The sequence below is a fragment of the Pelobates fuscus genome, chromosome 3, assembly GCF_036172605.1.
Source record: "Pelobates fuscus isolate aPelFus1 chromosome 3, aPelFus1.pri, whole genome shotgun sequence".
In the NCBI taxonomy this organism is placed as follows: domain Eukaryota; kingdom Metazoa; phylum Chordata; class Amphibia; order Anura; family Pelobatidae; genus Pelobates; species Pelobates fuscus.
The window spans coordinates 178847154-178864563 of NC_086319.1; the positions used below are offsets into that span (position 1 = coordinate 178847154).

General features: G+C 43.5%; 1 protein-coding gene across 1 annotated transcript in view; it reads right to left on the minus strand.

The window, feature by feature from the left end:
- BLTP3B (bridge-like lipid transfer protein family member 3B) overlaps positions 1–17410 on the minus strand; it is a 176019-nt gene that overhangs the window by 40424 nt on the left and 118185 nt on the right. The window contains exons 15-16 of the mRNA XM_063447767.1: positions 6106–6272; positions 1397–1539 (exon numbers count right to left, since the gene is read on the minus strand). Coding sequence (XP_063303837.1) covers positions 1397–1539; positions 6106–6272 — 310 coding nt within the window. The remainder of the gene's footprint in view (positions 1–1396; positions 1540–6105; positions 6273–17410) is intronic.

Here is a 17410-nt window from a genome sequence, read left to right on the forward strand (position 1 = left end):
GCTCATGAAAACCCCAAATCCACAATCTCAGTAAATTAGAATATTACATGCAATCAATAAAACAAGGAGTGTACATAGAACCATATCGGACCTCTGAAAAGTATAAGCATGCATATGGACTGAGTACTTGGTTTGGGCCCCTTTTGCAACAATTACTGCCTTAATGCGGCGTGGCATGGAAGCATCACCCTGTGGCACTGATGAGGCGTTATGGAAGACCAGGATGCGTCAATAGCGGCATTCAGCTTTTCTGCATTGTTCGGTCTCAGGTTTCTCATCTTTGTCTTGGCAATGACCCATAGATTCTCTATGGGGTTCAGGTCAGGCGAGTTTGATGGCCAATCAAGCAAAGTAATCCCACGGTCATTGAACCAGGCGTTGGTGCTTGTGGCAGTGTGGGCAGGTGCCAAGTCCTGCTGGAAAATGAAGTCAGCATCCCCATAAAGCTCGTCTGCGGAAGGAAGCATGAAGTGCTCCAAAATCTCCTGGTAGACGGCTGCCTTGACCCTGGATTTAATGAAGCACAGCGGAACAACACCAGCAGAGGACATGGCTCCCCAAATCAACACAGACTGTGGAAACTTCACACTGGACTTCAAGCATCTTGCAGTGTGTGCCTCTCCATTCTTCCTCCAGACTCTGGGTCCTTGGTTTCCAATTGAGATGCAAAAGTTGCTCTCATCAGAAAAGAGGACTTTGGACCACTGAGCAACAGACCAGATCTATTTTTCTTTAGCCCAGGAAAGACGCTTCTGACGTTGTTTGTTGTTCAGGAGCGGCTTGACAAGAGGAATACGACATCTGAAGCCCATGTCCAGGATCAGTCTGTATGTGGTGGCTCTTGATGCACTGACTCCTGCCTCAGTCCACTCCTTGTGAAAGGCCCCAACACATTTGAATGGCCTTTTCCTGACAATCCTCTCCAGGATGAAGCTATTTTTCTGCACAACTGTCACGTCAGCAGTCTTCCTCATGATTGTGATTCCTACTGAACCAGACTGAAAGACCATTTAAAGGCTCAGAAACCCTTAGCAGGTGTTATGGCTTACTTAGCTGGTTTATTGTGGGACACTGTGAGCCTAGCATATTGTACCTTTTCACAATATTCTAATTTACTGAGATTGTGGATTTGGGGTTTTCATGAGCTGTAAGCCATAATCATTGCACTTATGGCAAATCACGGCTTGAACTATCTTGCTTTGCATGTAATGCGTCTATCTCATATATTCGTTTCCCCTTTTATGTTGCATTACTGAAATAAATTAACTTTTGCACGATATTCAAATTTTTCGAATATCACCTGTACACACTGCATCCACTATGCACACACACATATAATGCCAGAAACCACTTTGAATATGCATAATATAATAAGATTATTTAGTTATAGGATTACCAGATCTTGTCTTGTGTCCCGGGTGCTGTCATACACTGCGCTCACCGCATCTGGTGAAGACACATAGTTATCTTCATTCTTCAACTCTGCGCTGCCGTTATCTGCAGTGGACTGATAGTTCAGGGAGGAAAAATCATCTGGGCCTAAAATGAAACAAATACACACAATATGAATGCATTTTTAGTAAGTGCAGCAAAGAACTTAAAGGATGGATTTAACACTACTTTCCAACGCATAAAAGAGATGCATTTGACAAAAGTCCCTTGATTGTAGCAAATCCCTAGGATTTGCAGTAACATCTGCAAAGACTAAAACAGATTAGCCAATATAGGCATCACTACTTAATTCAACTGGAGGGCAATAAATATCCAGTGAACACCTGCCTCTCATTAACAAAAAAGGAGCATGAAAAGATAGCAAACATATTTGGGAAAAGGCTGAGAAACTGCACTCGTCAATGACAGAGGATATTTAGTTTGATGTATAGTTATTGAAAGCTATGTAGGCGAGAACCAGGATTTTAAATTGAAACCTAAAGAACACAGGGTTTAGGCATTAGAAAAAAGTTTGAACATTTATTACTGTCTGAAATAAGAAGAAATGGACATGTATACAATTGCAGCTTAGTGTGTGTAGCAGCAACCAAAATGGGAGGCAATACTGCAATAAATGGAGCACTACTTGGACTTTTTGGGTGAATATATTTTATTTTTACTTCTAAACGAACCTGATTTGGAAATCAACTTGTTTTGGTGAATAAAAGGGCAGAGCCAAATATAAAGCCAAGCCATTAGCACAGCAAGTCTGAGCTTCACCACTGACCACGAGACAGACTGACAAAGTAGGTAAAGGTATATCCCCCCCCCCCCCCCCCCCCCCAAAAAAAAAAAGGTAGCTTAAATGAGAGAAAAGACGTTGTTGAAATTGGATATGTAAATTGAGAACCAGAAAAAAAAATGGTTTAATAAATACAAGGTTTTGGAGATCAAGAAGAAACAAGAGATTCACAGAGTAAAACGAATCAGGCAAGTCAAGCAAAATTAGTCAAACAAAACAGATACATTTAAAGTCATTAATTAATTGTTAGGAAAAAAGAATCAAGTAATAGAGGAAATGATGACGAACATGACAATAACAACTGCAAGTATGAGTGAAGTTGATAAGACAAGAAAACAGAGAAATAGAGACTGAAGATTTAAGATAGGACTTGACAAGGGTGGTGTGGCAAGGGGGCAGAAGATTAATTAATATAAAGAGTGCGTATGTGCCTAGAACTCTCCATATATTTATAATTCAGTAATTGCGTTTCTCAGCAAGACACTTGATATTTCCATGGTTCAGACTTGCGTCAAATGTGCATTAAAGAATAACTATATCCTCAACATTGAAGTTCAACAGGTTAACAAGGTCTGAATATAGCAAGACATTGTAGCCTGAAGTTGGAGAGAGGAACATTTTATGTAATGTATTTATTTTTAACTTTTTTTATGTAAAAGGTTGCAGATGCATGTAATAGCACTCCAAACAAACAAATTCAGTAGTACAGTTCAAGGATGCTTGAGACAGCAACTCTGGTCTCAGGATCATGAAACAAAATCAAGAAGAAACCTGTCTTTTATAGACAGATGGATTAGATGGGACAATTGGCTTTTTGTTCGCCATTAAAATCAAATTTTCTATCATTGAATTATCATCAGCATAATTGCTGTTAGTTGTGTATATTGTATATTAAATATAATATCTGCAACAGAGAAAATAATTCAACATAAAATTTACTCCATTTCAAAAAATCAGAACACTTTATTTTCAGGATGTAGATGTCCTCTGTAGTAGTGATTTAAGTATAGATCTTTATATTATGATAGAAAAATTAAAAGACAGTGCATGATTTCATAAGCTGTTTTGCACAGTGTGCTTTCACATTGTGCAATATGGGGAAGTTGTGGCTCGGTGTGACTAGACCGTGTAAACTGAAGCTCTAAACAGCAGGAGTGACATGTATATCGTAGAATTACACCACGATATACATATCATGCATTGGCGTACTAAAAGCGGCTTGCAAAAACTGCAGATCTCTTGTTTGCAGCCTTTGTAATCCCTCCCCTTTTAACCCCGCCCAGACTTTATGTGTTTGTCCAATCACAGACTTCCCTATGCAGCTCAATTAGAAGTTTTTGCAGGTACTCTGTGCAATTGCTGCCTCTTGAGTTTAAATGATTTCTGAGAATGCTGCACCCGGGGAAACTTTTGTCAAATAATTTAAAAGCAGGGATAGCATGTTGAGGTAGAATAATGTAATCCCAGGGATCTGAAGACAAATCTTGTGACCTTTGGCCAGCTAGGTTTACTAAAATGTCTACAGAACCTATATTCAAGGAGTGAGCAGTCTGCACTCAATGAAGGAAGTGGTACGCCACTGAGTTACCATGACAATTCTCTGACTCATTCACAAAGAAATGCCTAGAATTACACTGATCTGTACTCACGGGAGGCGCAGACCATACACTCCACCCACCAGAGAGGATATAGCTCTCTACCTAACCGTAAGCTAGGAGGGATATATACTTATATATTTTTAGTTAATTAAAATTAGATGGAAGGCTAAAATCGCAGCCTCTACACACACAAAAACATAGCCCAAACACACCCAACCTCTCACACAGATACAGCTTCTCGTACAATAGGCTCTACAACATACATACACCCACAAGTTTACGCCAACATACACACACAGATATACATATCCATCATCACCACATACAGTCTCTCCCACACAAACGTACAAACATAACCTATGCCTTCCCTTACGCAACCTCCCTATGCAGATAAATTTACAACCAGCAGAAAGAGACAAAATCTACAACCAGCAGAAAGAGCAGAACAGAAAGAAACTGAAAGGGCAAGACTTTTTCCTTTGAAAAAAGGAAGAAAGCAGAACAGGAGAAACTAGAAAAGGTTGGGATAGGACACTGAAGGGAGATGAGAAATGTGCGAGTGGGCTGAAAAGTGACTTTTTTTCCCCCCACACATTCAGGGATACTTCTGCTGAAAATGTTAAGCAAACACAGATTCTTTATAATACACAGTCTGTGTTAATTTAGAAAGCATATAACATAACTCTATAACAAATTATTTCCCACAAGAAACAGGGATGACGACACACATATGAATTATGAGATTTTGAAACCCTACAGCAACTGTGTTATGAGGATTTTCTGCATGGTTGTTCACAGAGATCCTCTCATCTCCTCGCCCATGTCTGTCCATGTCCAAATTGACATATCAGCTGGCAGGTTGTGACAGCTCTTCTGCTGCAGGCAGTAGCTCCTGTCTGTTCCGAGCACTTCCTATTGGTATGTATGCTTTGTGAATTAATGGGCAGCTAGGCACGGCTTTATTTGCTAAGTTACAGAAGCATCATCTGATGATGTGTCTGAGAGCATTTCTTTCTTCACGGGGGATGTGCAATCACAATAATGTTTGTATCCATGTGTGAGTACAAATGGGACGTGTCCGTGTGTAGTAGCTTGTATGTCAAACTTTTTTTTTTCTTCTTTGAAATAGAAATTTATTAAAAAAGAAAAATGGAAAAAAAAAAGATAGGATGCCAATGCAAAGGATTTCTCCCAAAACCCACAATTACATAATTTTCACTGTTATGCAACTCTTCCTCTATACAAATGGTTCTGAACCTCTGCTTAAGACATTTAAATGCACCCTCAATGGTTTGCCCATTACAGGCCACGGGGCAAATACTCACAATAAATTGGTTATTGTATAATCGATAAGTAGAACACACATACGTTTGCTTTTAACATGAACCTTAACCCCTTAAGGACACATGACATGTGTGACATGTCATGATTCCCTTTTATTCCAGAAGTTTGGTCCTTAAGGGGTTAAAGGAACACTATAGTCCCCTAAATTACTTTAGCTAAATAAAGCAGTTTTAGTGTATAGATCATTCCCCTGCAATTTCACTGCTCAATTCACTGTCATTTAGGAGTTAAATCACTTTGTTTCTGTTTATGCAGCCCTAGCCACACCTCCCCTGGCTATGATTGACAGAGCCTGCATGAAAAAAAAAACTGGTTTCACTTTCAAACAGATGTAATTTACCTTAAATAATTGTATCTCAATCTCTAAATTGCACGTTAATCACATACAGGAGGCTCTTGCAGGGTCTAGCAAGTTATTAACATAGCAGGGGATAATAAAATCTTAATTAAACAGAACTTGCAATAAAGAAAGCCTAAATAGGGCTCTCTTTACAGGAAGTGTTTATGGAAGGCTGTGCAAGTCACATGCAGGGAGGTGTGACTAGGGTTCATAAACAAAGGGATTTAACTCCTAAATGGCAGAGGATTGAGCAGTGAGGCTGCAGGGGCATGTTCTATACACCAAAACTGCTTCATTAAGCTAAAGTTGTTCAGGTGACTATAATGTCCCTTTAAGTAAAGACATTGATGGATAAAAATAATCCAAGGTAATTGCAGAAATAATCGGAGGGTAAATAAAATTGTAAGACAGGCATAAGAAATAATGTATAAAGAAGAAGTCAGAAATTATAGTAGCCTGGGAAGGGGGTGGCTTACAGTCCATTGTCCCTACCCACAGAGGCCTTATCAGATCCTTGTTAAGGCTAACATTTTCAAAATTATATACGTTGTAATCCACCTTTTCCCAAATTAGATGAAATAAATCCTTACCAACTTCTAGATGGTCACTCCCATCACTCTCAGTCAGCTGATCATCCAACAAATTGCTATCAATGGAGATATTATCCAGTGAGAATTGTGATGGACTTCTCTTCATGTTCTTGTAAGACACACAGAAAGATGCCTGGTTGGATGGGAAACGTTCCTTAGATGCTCCACTTAACAAAAAACACAAGAAAACAAGAATTCATAAAATACAAGAAAAACATACAGTTCAAACAAACTTTTTTTCTTGTCTACGAAGCAAGAGACACAGAGAAAGACTCCTCTAATTTAATAGACACCATGAGCTGGCAATCCCTGTCAATCAGCAAAAGCAAGTTCAGGGACAGTCTGTCCGGCTCCTGCAATGAATGACACAGAGAACGTTGTTTATAAATGTAAAGAGTTGAGGTTCGAGCTCTTTTTACTGATAACATGCAAAAACCAGTCTTCACGGTTAGCAGTGCGTGACTGGGTCAGCCTGCACGCTTTACACTGGCTGGGGATAATATGCCACCTACCTCAGAAAGTATGCATGATTGCCATGTTGTTCAATATTTGTGAAGTTATATTATTTAAATATTACTATAAATTTTATTATTAAAAGTGCTTAGTGTAGCTTTAGTGTTGCGCATGTGTGTTTACACACACACACAGGCAACACTAAGCACTTTTAATTAACTTACGCTTGCATATATTGAACTCAATTAAAGTTTTAAAGCAGAGATGAAGCAGACATGTAATGGCACGATATCAATGCAAGGAATATATATATATTATTTATTTATTTTTTTAAATAATTATGTCAAATGTGGGGCTAAGGGATGTATTCACTAAAGTAAACTGACATAGCAATTGCACATTTTAGGGAAACATCGTTCAACAACAAAAGAATATGAATTGACAATTCTTTCAGTTCAGCTATTGTGACTTAAATTATATCAATTAACCACAAATCATTATGTAGTCAACCATGGTTACAAATGAGGAGATTTAACAAAGTGTAGCTGACACTTTTTCCGTGTAATTTTCTGGCAGATTTGATTAAATCTGGGGGATTTCTTTTTCATCTGTTTTTTTTTTTTTACCTGTCATTTTTGAATGTACACAACGTTACTGGAGAGTTAAAAAAAAAAATTGTCCCCTGCTTTTCTATCAGAAATTGTAACTGCCAGTGTAAATTTGTGGTGGAATCTCGGTAAAAATAAATTTAGTAGGCCGAGATTACCACGTGGCATGTGTACGTGCATATGCTGACGTATCGATCAGTTGGTTGCACGAGGCAAGATACGATCAGTAGTGTACGGAGCATGTGCAAGAATACAGGATATAGTATTCCCCCTCCTCCATTGTGCTGGACAAGCCATGCGGTCAAACAGGAAGTTAATTCTTATATTGTATTGATTGGTCAAGAGAATGTGCGGGTGGAGCTTAATATGGGAGGAGTTATATGCCTATATAAGGAGCCTGCACTATTGTCCGGGGCTCAGAATTTGCTGTATTTTGGTGACATTAGTCCCTCTGAGTCCCGATCGGTGATCCAATAAAGAATCTCTTCCTTCCTGAAGAAACCTGTGTCCATCTCTCTGTGCTTGGCTTCCGTCAGTTTCTCCGGTATCATTTGGTGCATTGGCCGGGAAGCTCATCGTTCAACGGTAGCTGAGAGGCAGAGGCGTGAGACGGTCTATCTTTGCCCACGTTCTCTACGGCTGCACCCCTGAACTTCTGCGTGGACCTCCCTTCGTCTCGGCGCCACTGGTCTGTTGTCCAGGAGATCATCGGCCTCTACGTGAGAAGTGCTGGGGTGTCCCCGTCGATGAGTGTGAACTCAGGTTCAGGAACGAGGAGGTAAGACAACTGCTGTTTTAGACGGCAGGACCCGCTAGGGGTATACCGATTGTGCGGTAGGCCCAAAGGGGTTTTTGAATCTGTATCTGCCCCCTCTGTCGGAGGGAAGGAGCGAAGGCGCAGCGCTCGATCGAACGCTCTTTAGTCAGACCGTTTGATTCTGTTAGTCAGGCAGGGCGCTCTGGTGTAAAATAAGCCCTAGCCGGACACCGGTGTCTTGTCTAGACTAGCGTTCTAGGGTGTATATTTTGTTCGCTAGGTCGGAGGGACCGGGAGACTAAGCGGCGTCTGTGTAAATTCGGTTCGCTAGTTCTCATCCTATCTGGGCTAAGTGGGAAGGCGTGTAAATTTGGAACCCACTAGACTTTTGATAGTACGACTAAGAGGCGTCTGTGTAAATTCGGTCCTCTAGCTCGTTGTATAGTGCGACTAAGAGGCGTCTGTGTAAATTCGGTCCTCTAGCTCGCTATATATGTGGTGATTGGGCAGTGTGGCTAACCAAAACGTATGTAGATTGTTTTTAGGTAGTCCATTCAAGGTACTGGCCAATAGTTTAGTTGGGAATTGTAAATGTGTTAACGATTGTTTTAGTAAAGTGTATATCTTGTTAGATAGCGCGAGCTCAGCCGTCTAGCGAGAGTGTTAATAGTGTGTTGCTGTATCATAGTGCACGGTACCATAACCCTGTATATTTACTGACATTGCATAATAAGTACTAATCATTGTCGTCCATTACATGTTTAACACCATAACCACTAATAATTGTATTGTGACCTTAACTTGTGCTTTGACCTATGCTAACCGTACTGTAACCGCTATTTGTAAAAGACGATGTTACTGGGGTGTGTTATAGACGGGTAATTCATATATAGAGAATTATAGCGTGGGTGACTGTATAGTTACGCCAAAGGGCATAATATTGATTATATAGTGACTGGTGTAGCAGCTGTGTGTGTACGGGAATTCCCTGAGTGTTTATTGTGTTATTGTGTACGTTTCACTTGGTAACCGTACCACGTGGTGCTGTTGCCAGAGGAAACGGGTGTGACTGTTGAATAAGTACGCGTGTATAGTAATCGTTGTCGACGACGTTCCATTGTTAAAAATGGGTGCGTCGCAGTCAACGATTCCGGATCCCTTAGGATGTATGGTTAAGAATTTTAAAAAGGGATTCAAAACCTGTGATTTTGGGGTTAAGATGTCTTCTGTGCGTTTAGTTACTTTGTGCACTAGGGAGTGGCCTACTTTGGTTGCGGCATGGCCGCCACGTGGCAGTTTGGATCTAACTCTGGTACAGCGCTTACACGTGGCTGTATCAGGTAGGCCTGAACTTTACGGCCAGTTTCCTTATATTGACTGTTGGAGACAGGCCGTAAATGACTCGCCAAAATGGCTCCAGACATGCCACGAGGAGCAGTGTCGCCTCATGGTAGCTAGGACTTGTTCGTCCACTAGGACTGGTGTTAGGCCCATTTTGGACACGCCCCCTGAGTCCGAGATCCCTTTGCCGCCCCCTTACTTTCCGTTAAGAGGAAGTGACGCAAACGCAGGAAGTCCTGCACCCCTCCCCTCATTACCCCCATCCACTTCCGCTTCCTCCTCCAGTACAGGATCCACCCCCCCTCGTACTAAATCTCCCCTTCCGGAACCAGAACCCACCCCCATTAGAAACGAATATCCTGATTTGGCGCCACTTCAGACTTCCGGTCAAGCTTCATCTAGCTCGGCTCAAAGTGTTCTATTTACGACCTTTTCCCAAAACCAACCTCCCACATCCCCATACCCTATCTCTCCCCGACCGGAAACCATGACTGACGCTTCCCTACGTAGCCCCATCCAAACCCGACAGTTGACTGGTGCCCAACAATTAAAGCATTATCAGATGCCTCTTCGCCTAAATCCCGGGTCAGCTTATATCGATGCCGCAGGTCAAATGGCACACGCTGACCCAGTCTTCGTATATGTCCCATTTACCACTACCGACCTTTTAAACTGGAAGACCCATAATTCCTCGTATACTGAGAAACCACAAGCTATGACTGATCTGTTCACCTCAATAGTACAGACGCATAATCCGACATGGGCTGATTGCCAGCAGTTACTAATGACTTTATTTAACAATGAGGAAAGGACAAGAATAAATCAAGCAGCCATTAAAGCATTAGAAGATAGAGCCCGTGCTTTGAACCAAGCTAATCCAGCAGCATGGGCCGCAACACACTATCCCAATACCGATCCCGATTGGAACGTAAATGGTGCTGATATGGTTCAACTCAGAGCCTATAGAGACGCTATAATTGCTGGCATGAAAGCAGGAGGAAAGAAAGCCATTAACATGTCGAAGACAGTTGAGGTGATTCAGAAAAGCGATGAAGCGCCCAGTGTCTTTTATGACCGATTATTGGAGGCATACCGCTTGTATACCCCCTTTAATCCGGAAGACGCAGACAATTCCCGAATGGTTAACTCCGCCTTTGTCAGCCAAGCATACGGAGATATTAAGCGCAAGCTACAAAAGTTAGAAGGGTTTGCAGGTATGTCCATCACCCAACTAATGGAGGTAGCAAATAAGGTCTATATGAACAGGGATACGGAAAGTAAGAAAGAGGAGGAGCGCAAGATGCGTAAAAAGGCTGATATGCTAGCGGTAGCGATCGCAGGCGTAGATAGACGGGGCCCAGATAGAGGCGATAGTAAGTGGAATGAGGAACCTCTAAGTAGAAATCAGTGCGCTTACTGTAGGGAAGAAGGGCATTGGAGAAATGAGTGTCCGCGAAGAGAACAGTCTGAGAAAGACAGACCTAGGACAGGTTATGGAAATTTTAGAGGCAGAGCGAGAGGTAGAGGAGGCCCCGGAGGGAGTAATGGTTATAGAGGGAGTAATGGGAACAGAGGAAGTGTTAGGGAAGATAGATATATTCCAGCAGCGCAAAGGTCCCGCGATAGAGAAGGTAGGGACTTCGTAGGATTGGCTGACACGGTCATGGAGGACTATTGATACCGACCGGGCTCCATCCCCCTTGGTCGAGCGGAGCCTATGGTCGATGTATCAATAGGGGGGAAAAGGAGTGCGTTCATGATCGACACTGGTGCTGAACATTCAGTGGTGACTAATCTAGTTGCTCCTCCATCTGGAAGGACTATTACTGTGATAGGAGCAACTGGAAGAAGTGCTGAAAGACCGGTTCTTAAAAGTCGACTCTGTACATTGGGAGGCCACGTAGTAAAACACCAATTCCTTTATATGCCTGAATGTCCAGTCCAATTGCTGGGACGTGATATGCTATCAAAATTACAAGCGCAGATTACGTTCCTACCAAATGGAACAACATCTTTAAAGTTTAATGGACCTTCAGGTATTATGACTTTATCCGTACCAAAGGAAGAAGAGTGGCGACTTTATACAGTGTTGACTAGCCAAAACCCTAGGAGTGATGAGACATTGTTTAACATACCAGGAGTTTGGGCAGAGAACAACCCACCAGGACTGGCCCGCAATATTCCACCTATAAAAATTGAACTGAAACTTGGGGTTTATCCAGTGAGCCTAAGACAATACCACATCCCACAGAAGGCTAAGAAGAACATCCAATCCTATCTGGATAAGTTCATACGGTATGGTATCCTAAAATTCTGTACTTCCCCCTGGAACACCCCATTGCTGCCTGTTCAAAAGCCCGGTACAGATGAGTATCGACCTGTACAGGACTTAAGAGCAGTCAATGATGCGGTTGTTAGTATACATCCAGTTGTACCCAATCCATATAACCTGCTTGCTTTAATTCCGGGCGGGGCTACTTACTTCACAGTCTTAGATCTCAAAGATGCCTTCTTTTGCCTCCGAATTGCCGCAGAAAGTCAATGTATTTTCGCTTTCCAATGGGAGAACGCTGTAACGGGCTCAAAACGCCAAATGACTTGGACAAGACTGCCCCAAGGGTTTAAAAATTCACCTACCCTATTTGGTTCAGCCCTAAGTCAAGATTTATTGGATTTCGAGTCTATCCCAGGAGAATGTGTATTGTTACAATATGTAGATGACTTGTTGATAGCAGCAGTTACAAAAGAAAAATGTCAGCAAGCAACGCACGATCTACTACATATTCTCTGGAAGGCAGGATACAAGGTGTCTAGAAAGAAGGCTCAGTTGTGTTTGCCAACTGTCAAGTATCTGGGATTCCATATCTCTGAAGGTCAAAGGATTATGGGGCCAGAGAGAAAAGAAGCTGTCTGCCAAATACCAATACCCAAGAATAGAAGACAAGTGCGAGAATTCTTGGGGGCAGCGGGCTTCTGTAGGATATGGATTCCCAGCTATGCGATACTAGCAAAACCTCTGTACGCAGCCATCAAAGGTACAGAGCACGACCCCTTCTTATGGACCCAAGAACAGCAAACGGCATTTGAAGATGTGAAGAAGGCTTTGATGAGTGCCCCAGCATTAGGTCTACCTGATCACACACGACCATTCTACTTATATGTACACGAGCAAAGAAGAATGGCTGTGGGAGTATTGACACAGTACTTGGGATCATGGCAAAGACCTGTTGCCTACATGTCTAAGCAATTGGATGCAGTGGCCAGCGGACTTCCACCTTGTCTAAGAGCCGTAGCTGCAGCCGCCCTGCTAGTAGCTGAAGCCGATAAACTCACTCTGGGTCAAGAACTTTATGTACGAGTTCCACATGCAGTACAGACGTTGTTGGATTACAAAGGAAATCATTGGTTTAGTAACAGCCGTATGACCAAGTATCAAGCAATGTTGTGTGAAAACCCAAGAGTGCATTTAGAGACTGTAAACACCTTAAATCCAGCCACAACCTACTGAAAGTCAACATGATTGTTTGGAAGTAATGGATGAAGTATTCTCAAGTAGACCAGATCTTCGTGATTTTCCCATCCAGAACCCCGATGTTCAATATTATACCGACGGCAGTAGTTATGTGAAAGAAGGGATCCGCTATGCAGGATATGCAGTAACAACAATAGACAAGGTGATAGAAGCTCGGCCATTGGCAAAAGGAACATCAGCACAAAAGGCAGAATTAATAGCACTAACACGAGCGTTACAATTGGCTGAAGGTTTAAGAGTAAATATCTATACGGACTCTAAGTATGCGTTTTTAACCACTCATGCCCACGGAGCTCTGTATAAAGAAAGAGGACTACTGAATTCAGAAGGCAAAGAAATCAAGTACGCAGCTGAAATCCTACAACTATTGGAAGCAGTGTGGGAGCCGAAAGAAGTCGGTATCATACATTGTCGAGCGCATCTGAGAGGAGATGGTGATGTAACTAAGGGAAATCGGATGGCAGATAGTGCAGCTAAGCGTGCTGCTGAATCAGGAAGACAGGAGTATGTGGGGCATATAGCTGCTCTAATACCAACCCCACTGTCTCAATGGACTCCAGTTTATACAACTCAAGAAGAGGAGTGGTTAAAGACTGAACCGGGAAAGTATTTGGAGAACAAGTGGTATCAGCTAGAAGATGGAAGAATAGTTATACCAGCATCGCTAGCGGTAGAAATTGTCCAAAATTATCATAACGGGACACATTCTGGGAGAGACAGTACTGAAGAATCTCTCCGGAAACATTTCTACATACCAAGATTGTCCAATTTGACTCAGGCCATTGTACGCAGATGTGTAACGTGTGCTAAGAATAATGCAAGACAAGGACCAGTAAAGCCACCAGGAGTCCAGTTTATGGGGGGACTCCCCATGTCCGATCTACAAATAGACTTTACAGTGATGCCTAAATCGGGTGGACATCGTTACCTGCTGGTAATTGTGTGCACCTATTCAGGCTGGGTAGAAGCATGTCCTACTCGTACAGAGAAAGCAGGAGAAGTTGTGAGATTCCTGCTACGAGAAATAATACCCCGATATGGACTACCCTGTTCTATAGGATCGGACAATGGTCCAGCTTTTGTTCACCAGTGCCTACAACAACTGACTCATATGCTTGGTATAAAGTGGAGGCTTCATACTGCATATAGACCCCAGAGTTCTGGTAAGGTAGAGAGAATGAATAGAACTATTAAGAACCAGTTGGCTAAAATGTGTCAGGAAACCCAACTTAAGTGGAACGTTCTCTTACCTATAGCTCTATTGCGAATCCGCAGTACCCCTACCAGAAGGATGGGCCTCTCTCCTTTTGAAATTATGTATGGGCGACCACCTCCCGTACTTGGTAACTTAAGGGGGGATTTGAGTCAGTTGGGAGAAGGAATTACTCGGCAGCAGGTTGTAGAGTTGGGTAAGACTATGGAGGAGGTACAGAAATGGGTACAAGATAGATTACCTGTGAATATTTATCCCCCTGTTCATAATTATCATCCAGGAGACCAAGTGTGGATTAAAGAGTGGAATAATGTACCGTTAGGGCCCAAGTGGAGAGGTCCTTATGTTGTTCTTTTGTCTACCCCTACAGCGATAAAAGTAGCAGAAGTGACTCCGTGGATACATCACTCCAGGGTTAAACCAGCAGCAGTCGATTCTTGGCAAGTTACCAGGGCCGGTGCTTGGATTTTTAGGTACATAGGCGAAGATGCATTTTTCCGCCCCCCCAAAAAAAACATCTTCACCTATGTGCCTCTTAACCAGCCCCGCTCCCCTCCCCGACCAATAGTGGTCCCTTCCTGCCCCTTAGTGTTCTTCTCCCCTCCCCCCTCTTTTCCCTGTCTCTTGGTGTTTCTCTCCCATTCCCTCCCTGTCCCTTGGTGCACCCCACACCCCATTAGTGGTTACACTCCCCTTCCTGGTGTGCCTTCTACCTCTATTGTTGCATTGCCTAGCGGAGCAGATCCCCTAAAGGAGCTTCAGTTTTCTGTACCCGGCCGAACTGACAGGGAGTGCTCTCTCTGTGAGCACCTCCTGTCAGTCTGGCCAGGTACAGGAAACAGAAGCTCCTGTACTGCGCTCTGCTCCGCTACACTCTGTACACACTGACAGTCACACGCTCAATGACAAACACACAGACGTCACTGACAGACACAGACTCATTGACACTCATTGACAGACACACGGATAGTCACACACATACTCAATGACAAACATACTCTCACTGACTTGACAGACACACACTCATACACTGACAAACACACTCATCATACACTGACAGACACACTCCTAAACTCACATGCACACACACAGACGCACTCACTCACACACGCTGTCACTCATAGACGCACGCTGTCACTCACAGACGCACACTCTGTCACTCACAGACGCACACGCTGTCACTCACAGACGCACACGCTGTCACTCACAGACGCACACGCTGTCACTCACAGACGCACATGCTGTCACTCACAGACGCACACGCTGTCACTCACAGACGCACACGCTGTCACTCACAGACACACACGCAGACACTCACAGACACACACGCTGTCACTCACAGACACACACACAGACACTCACAGACACACACACTGTCACTCACAGACACACACACTGTCACTCACAGACACTCACAGACACACACACTGTCAATCACAGACACACACACTGTCAATCACAGACACACACACAGACACTCACAGACACACTCACAGACACTCACAGACACACACAGACACTCACAGACACTCACAGACACACACACTGTCAATCACAGACACACACACAGACACTCACAGACACACACACTGTCACTCACAGACACACACACAGACACTCACAGACACACACAGACACACACACTGTCAATCACAGACACACACACAGACACTCACAGACACACATCACATACATTCACTAATTATTTTAATAAATATACATTTCCCACCCAGCCTCCTTACCTGGAGAGCTGGTGTGGATGATGCATCCTTCCCTGGGGTCCTGCTGAGCGGCGTGCGGCTGTGCTGTGCGGAGATCAGACGCGGCGAGGGAGCTCTAATCTCACCGCTCTGCTCCCTTGCACGCTGTCTGCTGATACCGCGGGAGCCGGAATATGACGTCATATTTCGGCTCCCGCGGTATCAGCAGACAGCGCGCGAGGGAGCAGAGCGGTGAGATTAGAGCTCCCTCGCCGCGTCTGATCTCCGCACAGCACAACCGCGCCGGGGGCCGAGATGGTGGCTGGCAGGAGGGAGAGCTTCCCTCCTGCCGGTCACTGAAATTTTGCGCCCCCAGAGCCCGTGCGCCCTAAGGCGGCCGCCTGTGCCGCCTTATGGACGCGCCGGCCCTGCAAGTTACAGCAGATCCAGAGAATCCCTGCAAGATCCGGTTGAAACGCACTACTCAGTCGGAGTAACGAGGAATTATTGTGGATTACAAATTTTATTGTTACAGGTGTAAGTGAGAAGGCCATAATAAAGCCTGTCCTCTTACCATCACATAGTGTATAAGCCAGGAAAGTCCCGAAGGGACACCTGTGAAGACGAGCAGAACTCCATTCCCTGCAGCCCTCACATCCTGGAAGCTGAGGTTCCATCGCACGGACGAAGACTGAGGATGACGGCGAAAGATGTGCTTTTGATTGTGTTTATTTACATGTGTTTTTATATTCAGGAAGGTAGAGGTACCGACACTCCTAGCTGTGAGGTATGCATTAAGACTACGAGAACAGGTAACCATATTTCCCAAACCCTAATTTGGCATTCACAATACGAATGTAAAGGAGATGTATCAAGATGTAGATACTTAAATATAGACTATAGTGTATGCCATTTAGGAGTAGGAGAACCTAAGTGCTTCAGTCCGGAGTATCAGCCTCGTACAATTTGGTTGACTCTCAGGAATGGAGATCCTCAGGGGACCCTAATTAATAAGACGGTGTTAGAATCCGTATATTCTTCGGGTGTTCTGCTATTTGATGCATGTAAGGCGATATCAAGTGGTAGAAAGCCGTGGAATGTATGTGGGGATCTTAGATGGGAGAGGACGTATGGATCTAACGATAAATATATTTGTCCCAGTAGTAAAAATAAATATGTGAGTCCTAGATGCCCAAATAAAGACTATAACTTTTGCCCATATTGGTCTTGTGTGGGGTGGGCGACTTGGGGACAGACAGTAGATAAAGACATGATAGTGACTAAGTTGCCGACTAGCCCATATTGTAAGTCTATGGAATGCAACCCAGTCCATATACTTATTAATAATCCCGACAAGTTCCTAGATAAGTATGGCAATTTATTTGGGTTTCAGATATACGGGACGGGTTTAGATCCTGGGACATTATTGTTTATAGGGATAGAGACTGATACGGTATCCTCCCAGACTCATCAAGTATACCACTCCTTTTATGAAGAGATGAGTATAGATAATAAGATCCCCCATAGCGCTAAGAACCTGTTCATTGACCTAGCTGAAAGTATTGCCGGTAGTCTTAATGTTACCAACTGCTATGTGTGTGGAGGTACTAACATGGGAGACCAATGGCCTTGGGAAGCAAAGGAGGTAATGTCCGGTTCTGAGGCAGTTGACCAACTAATATCTGCACCAGCCGATTATCA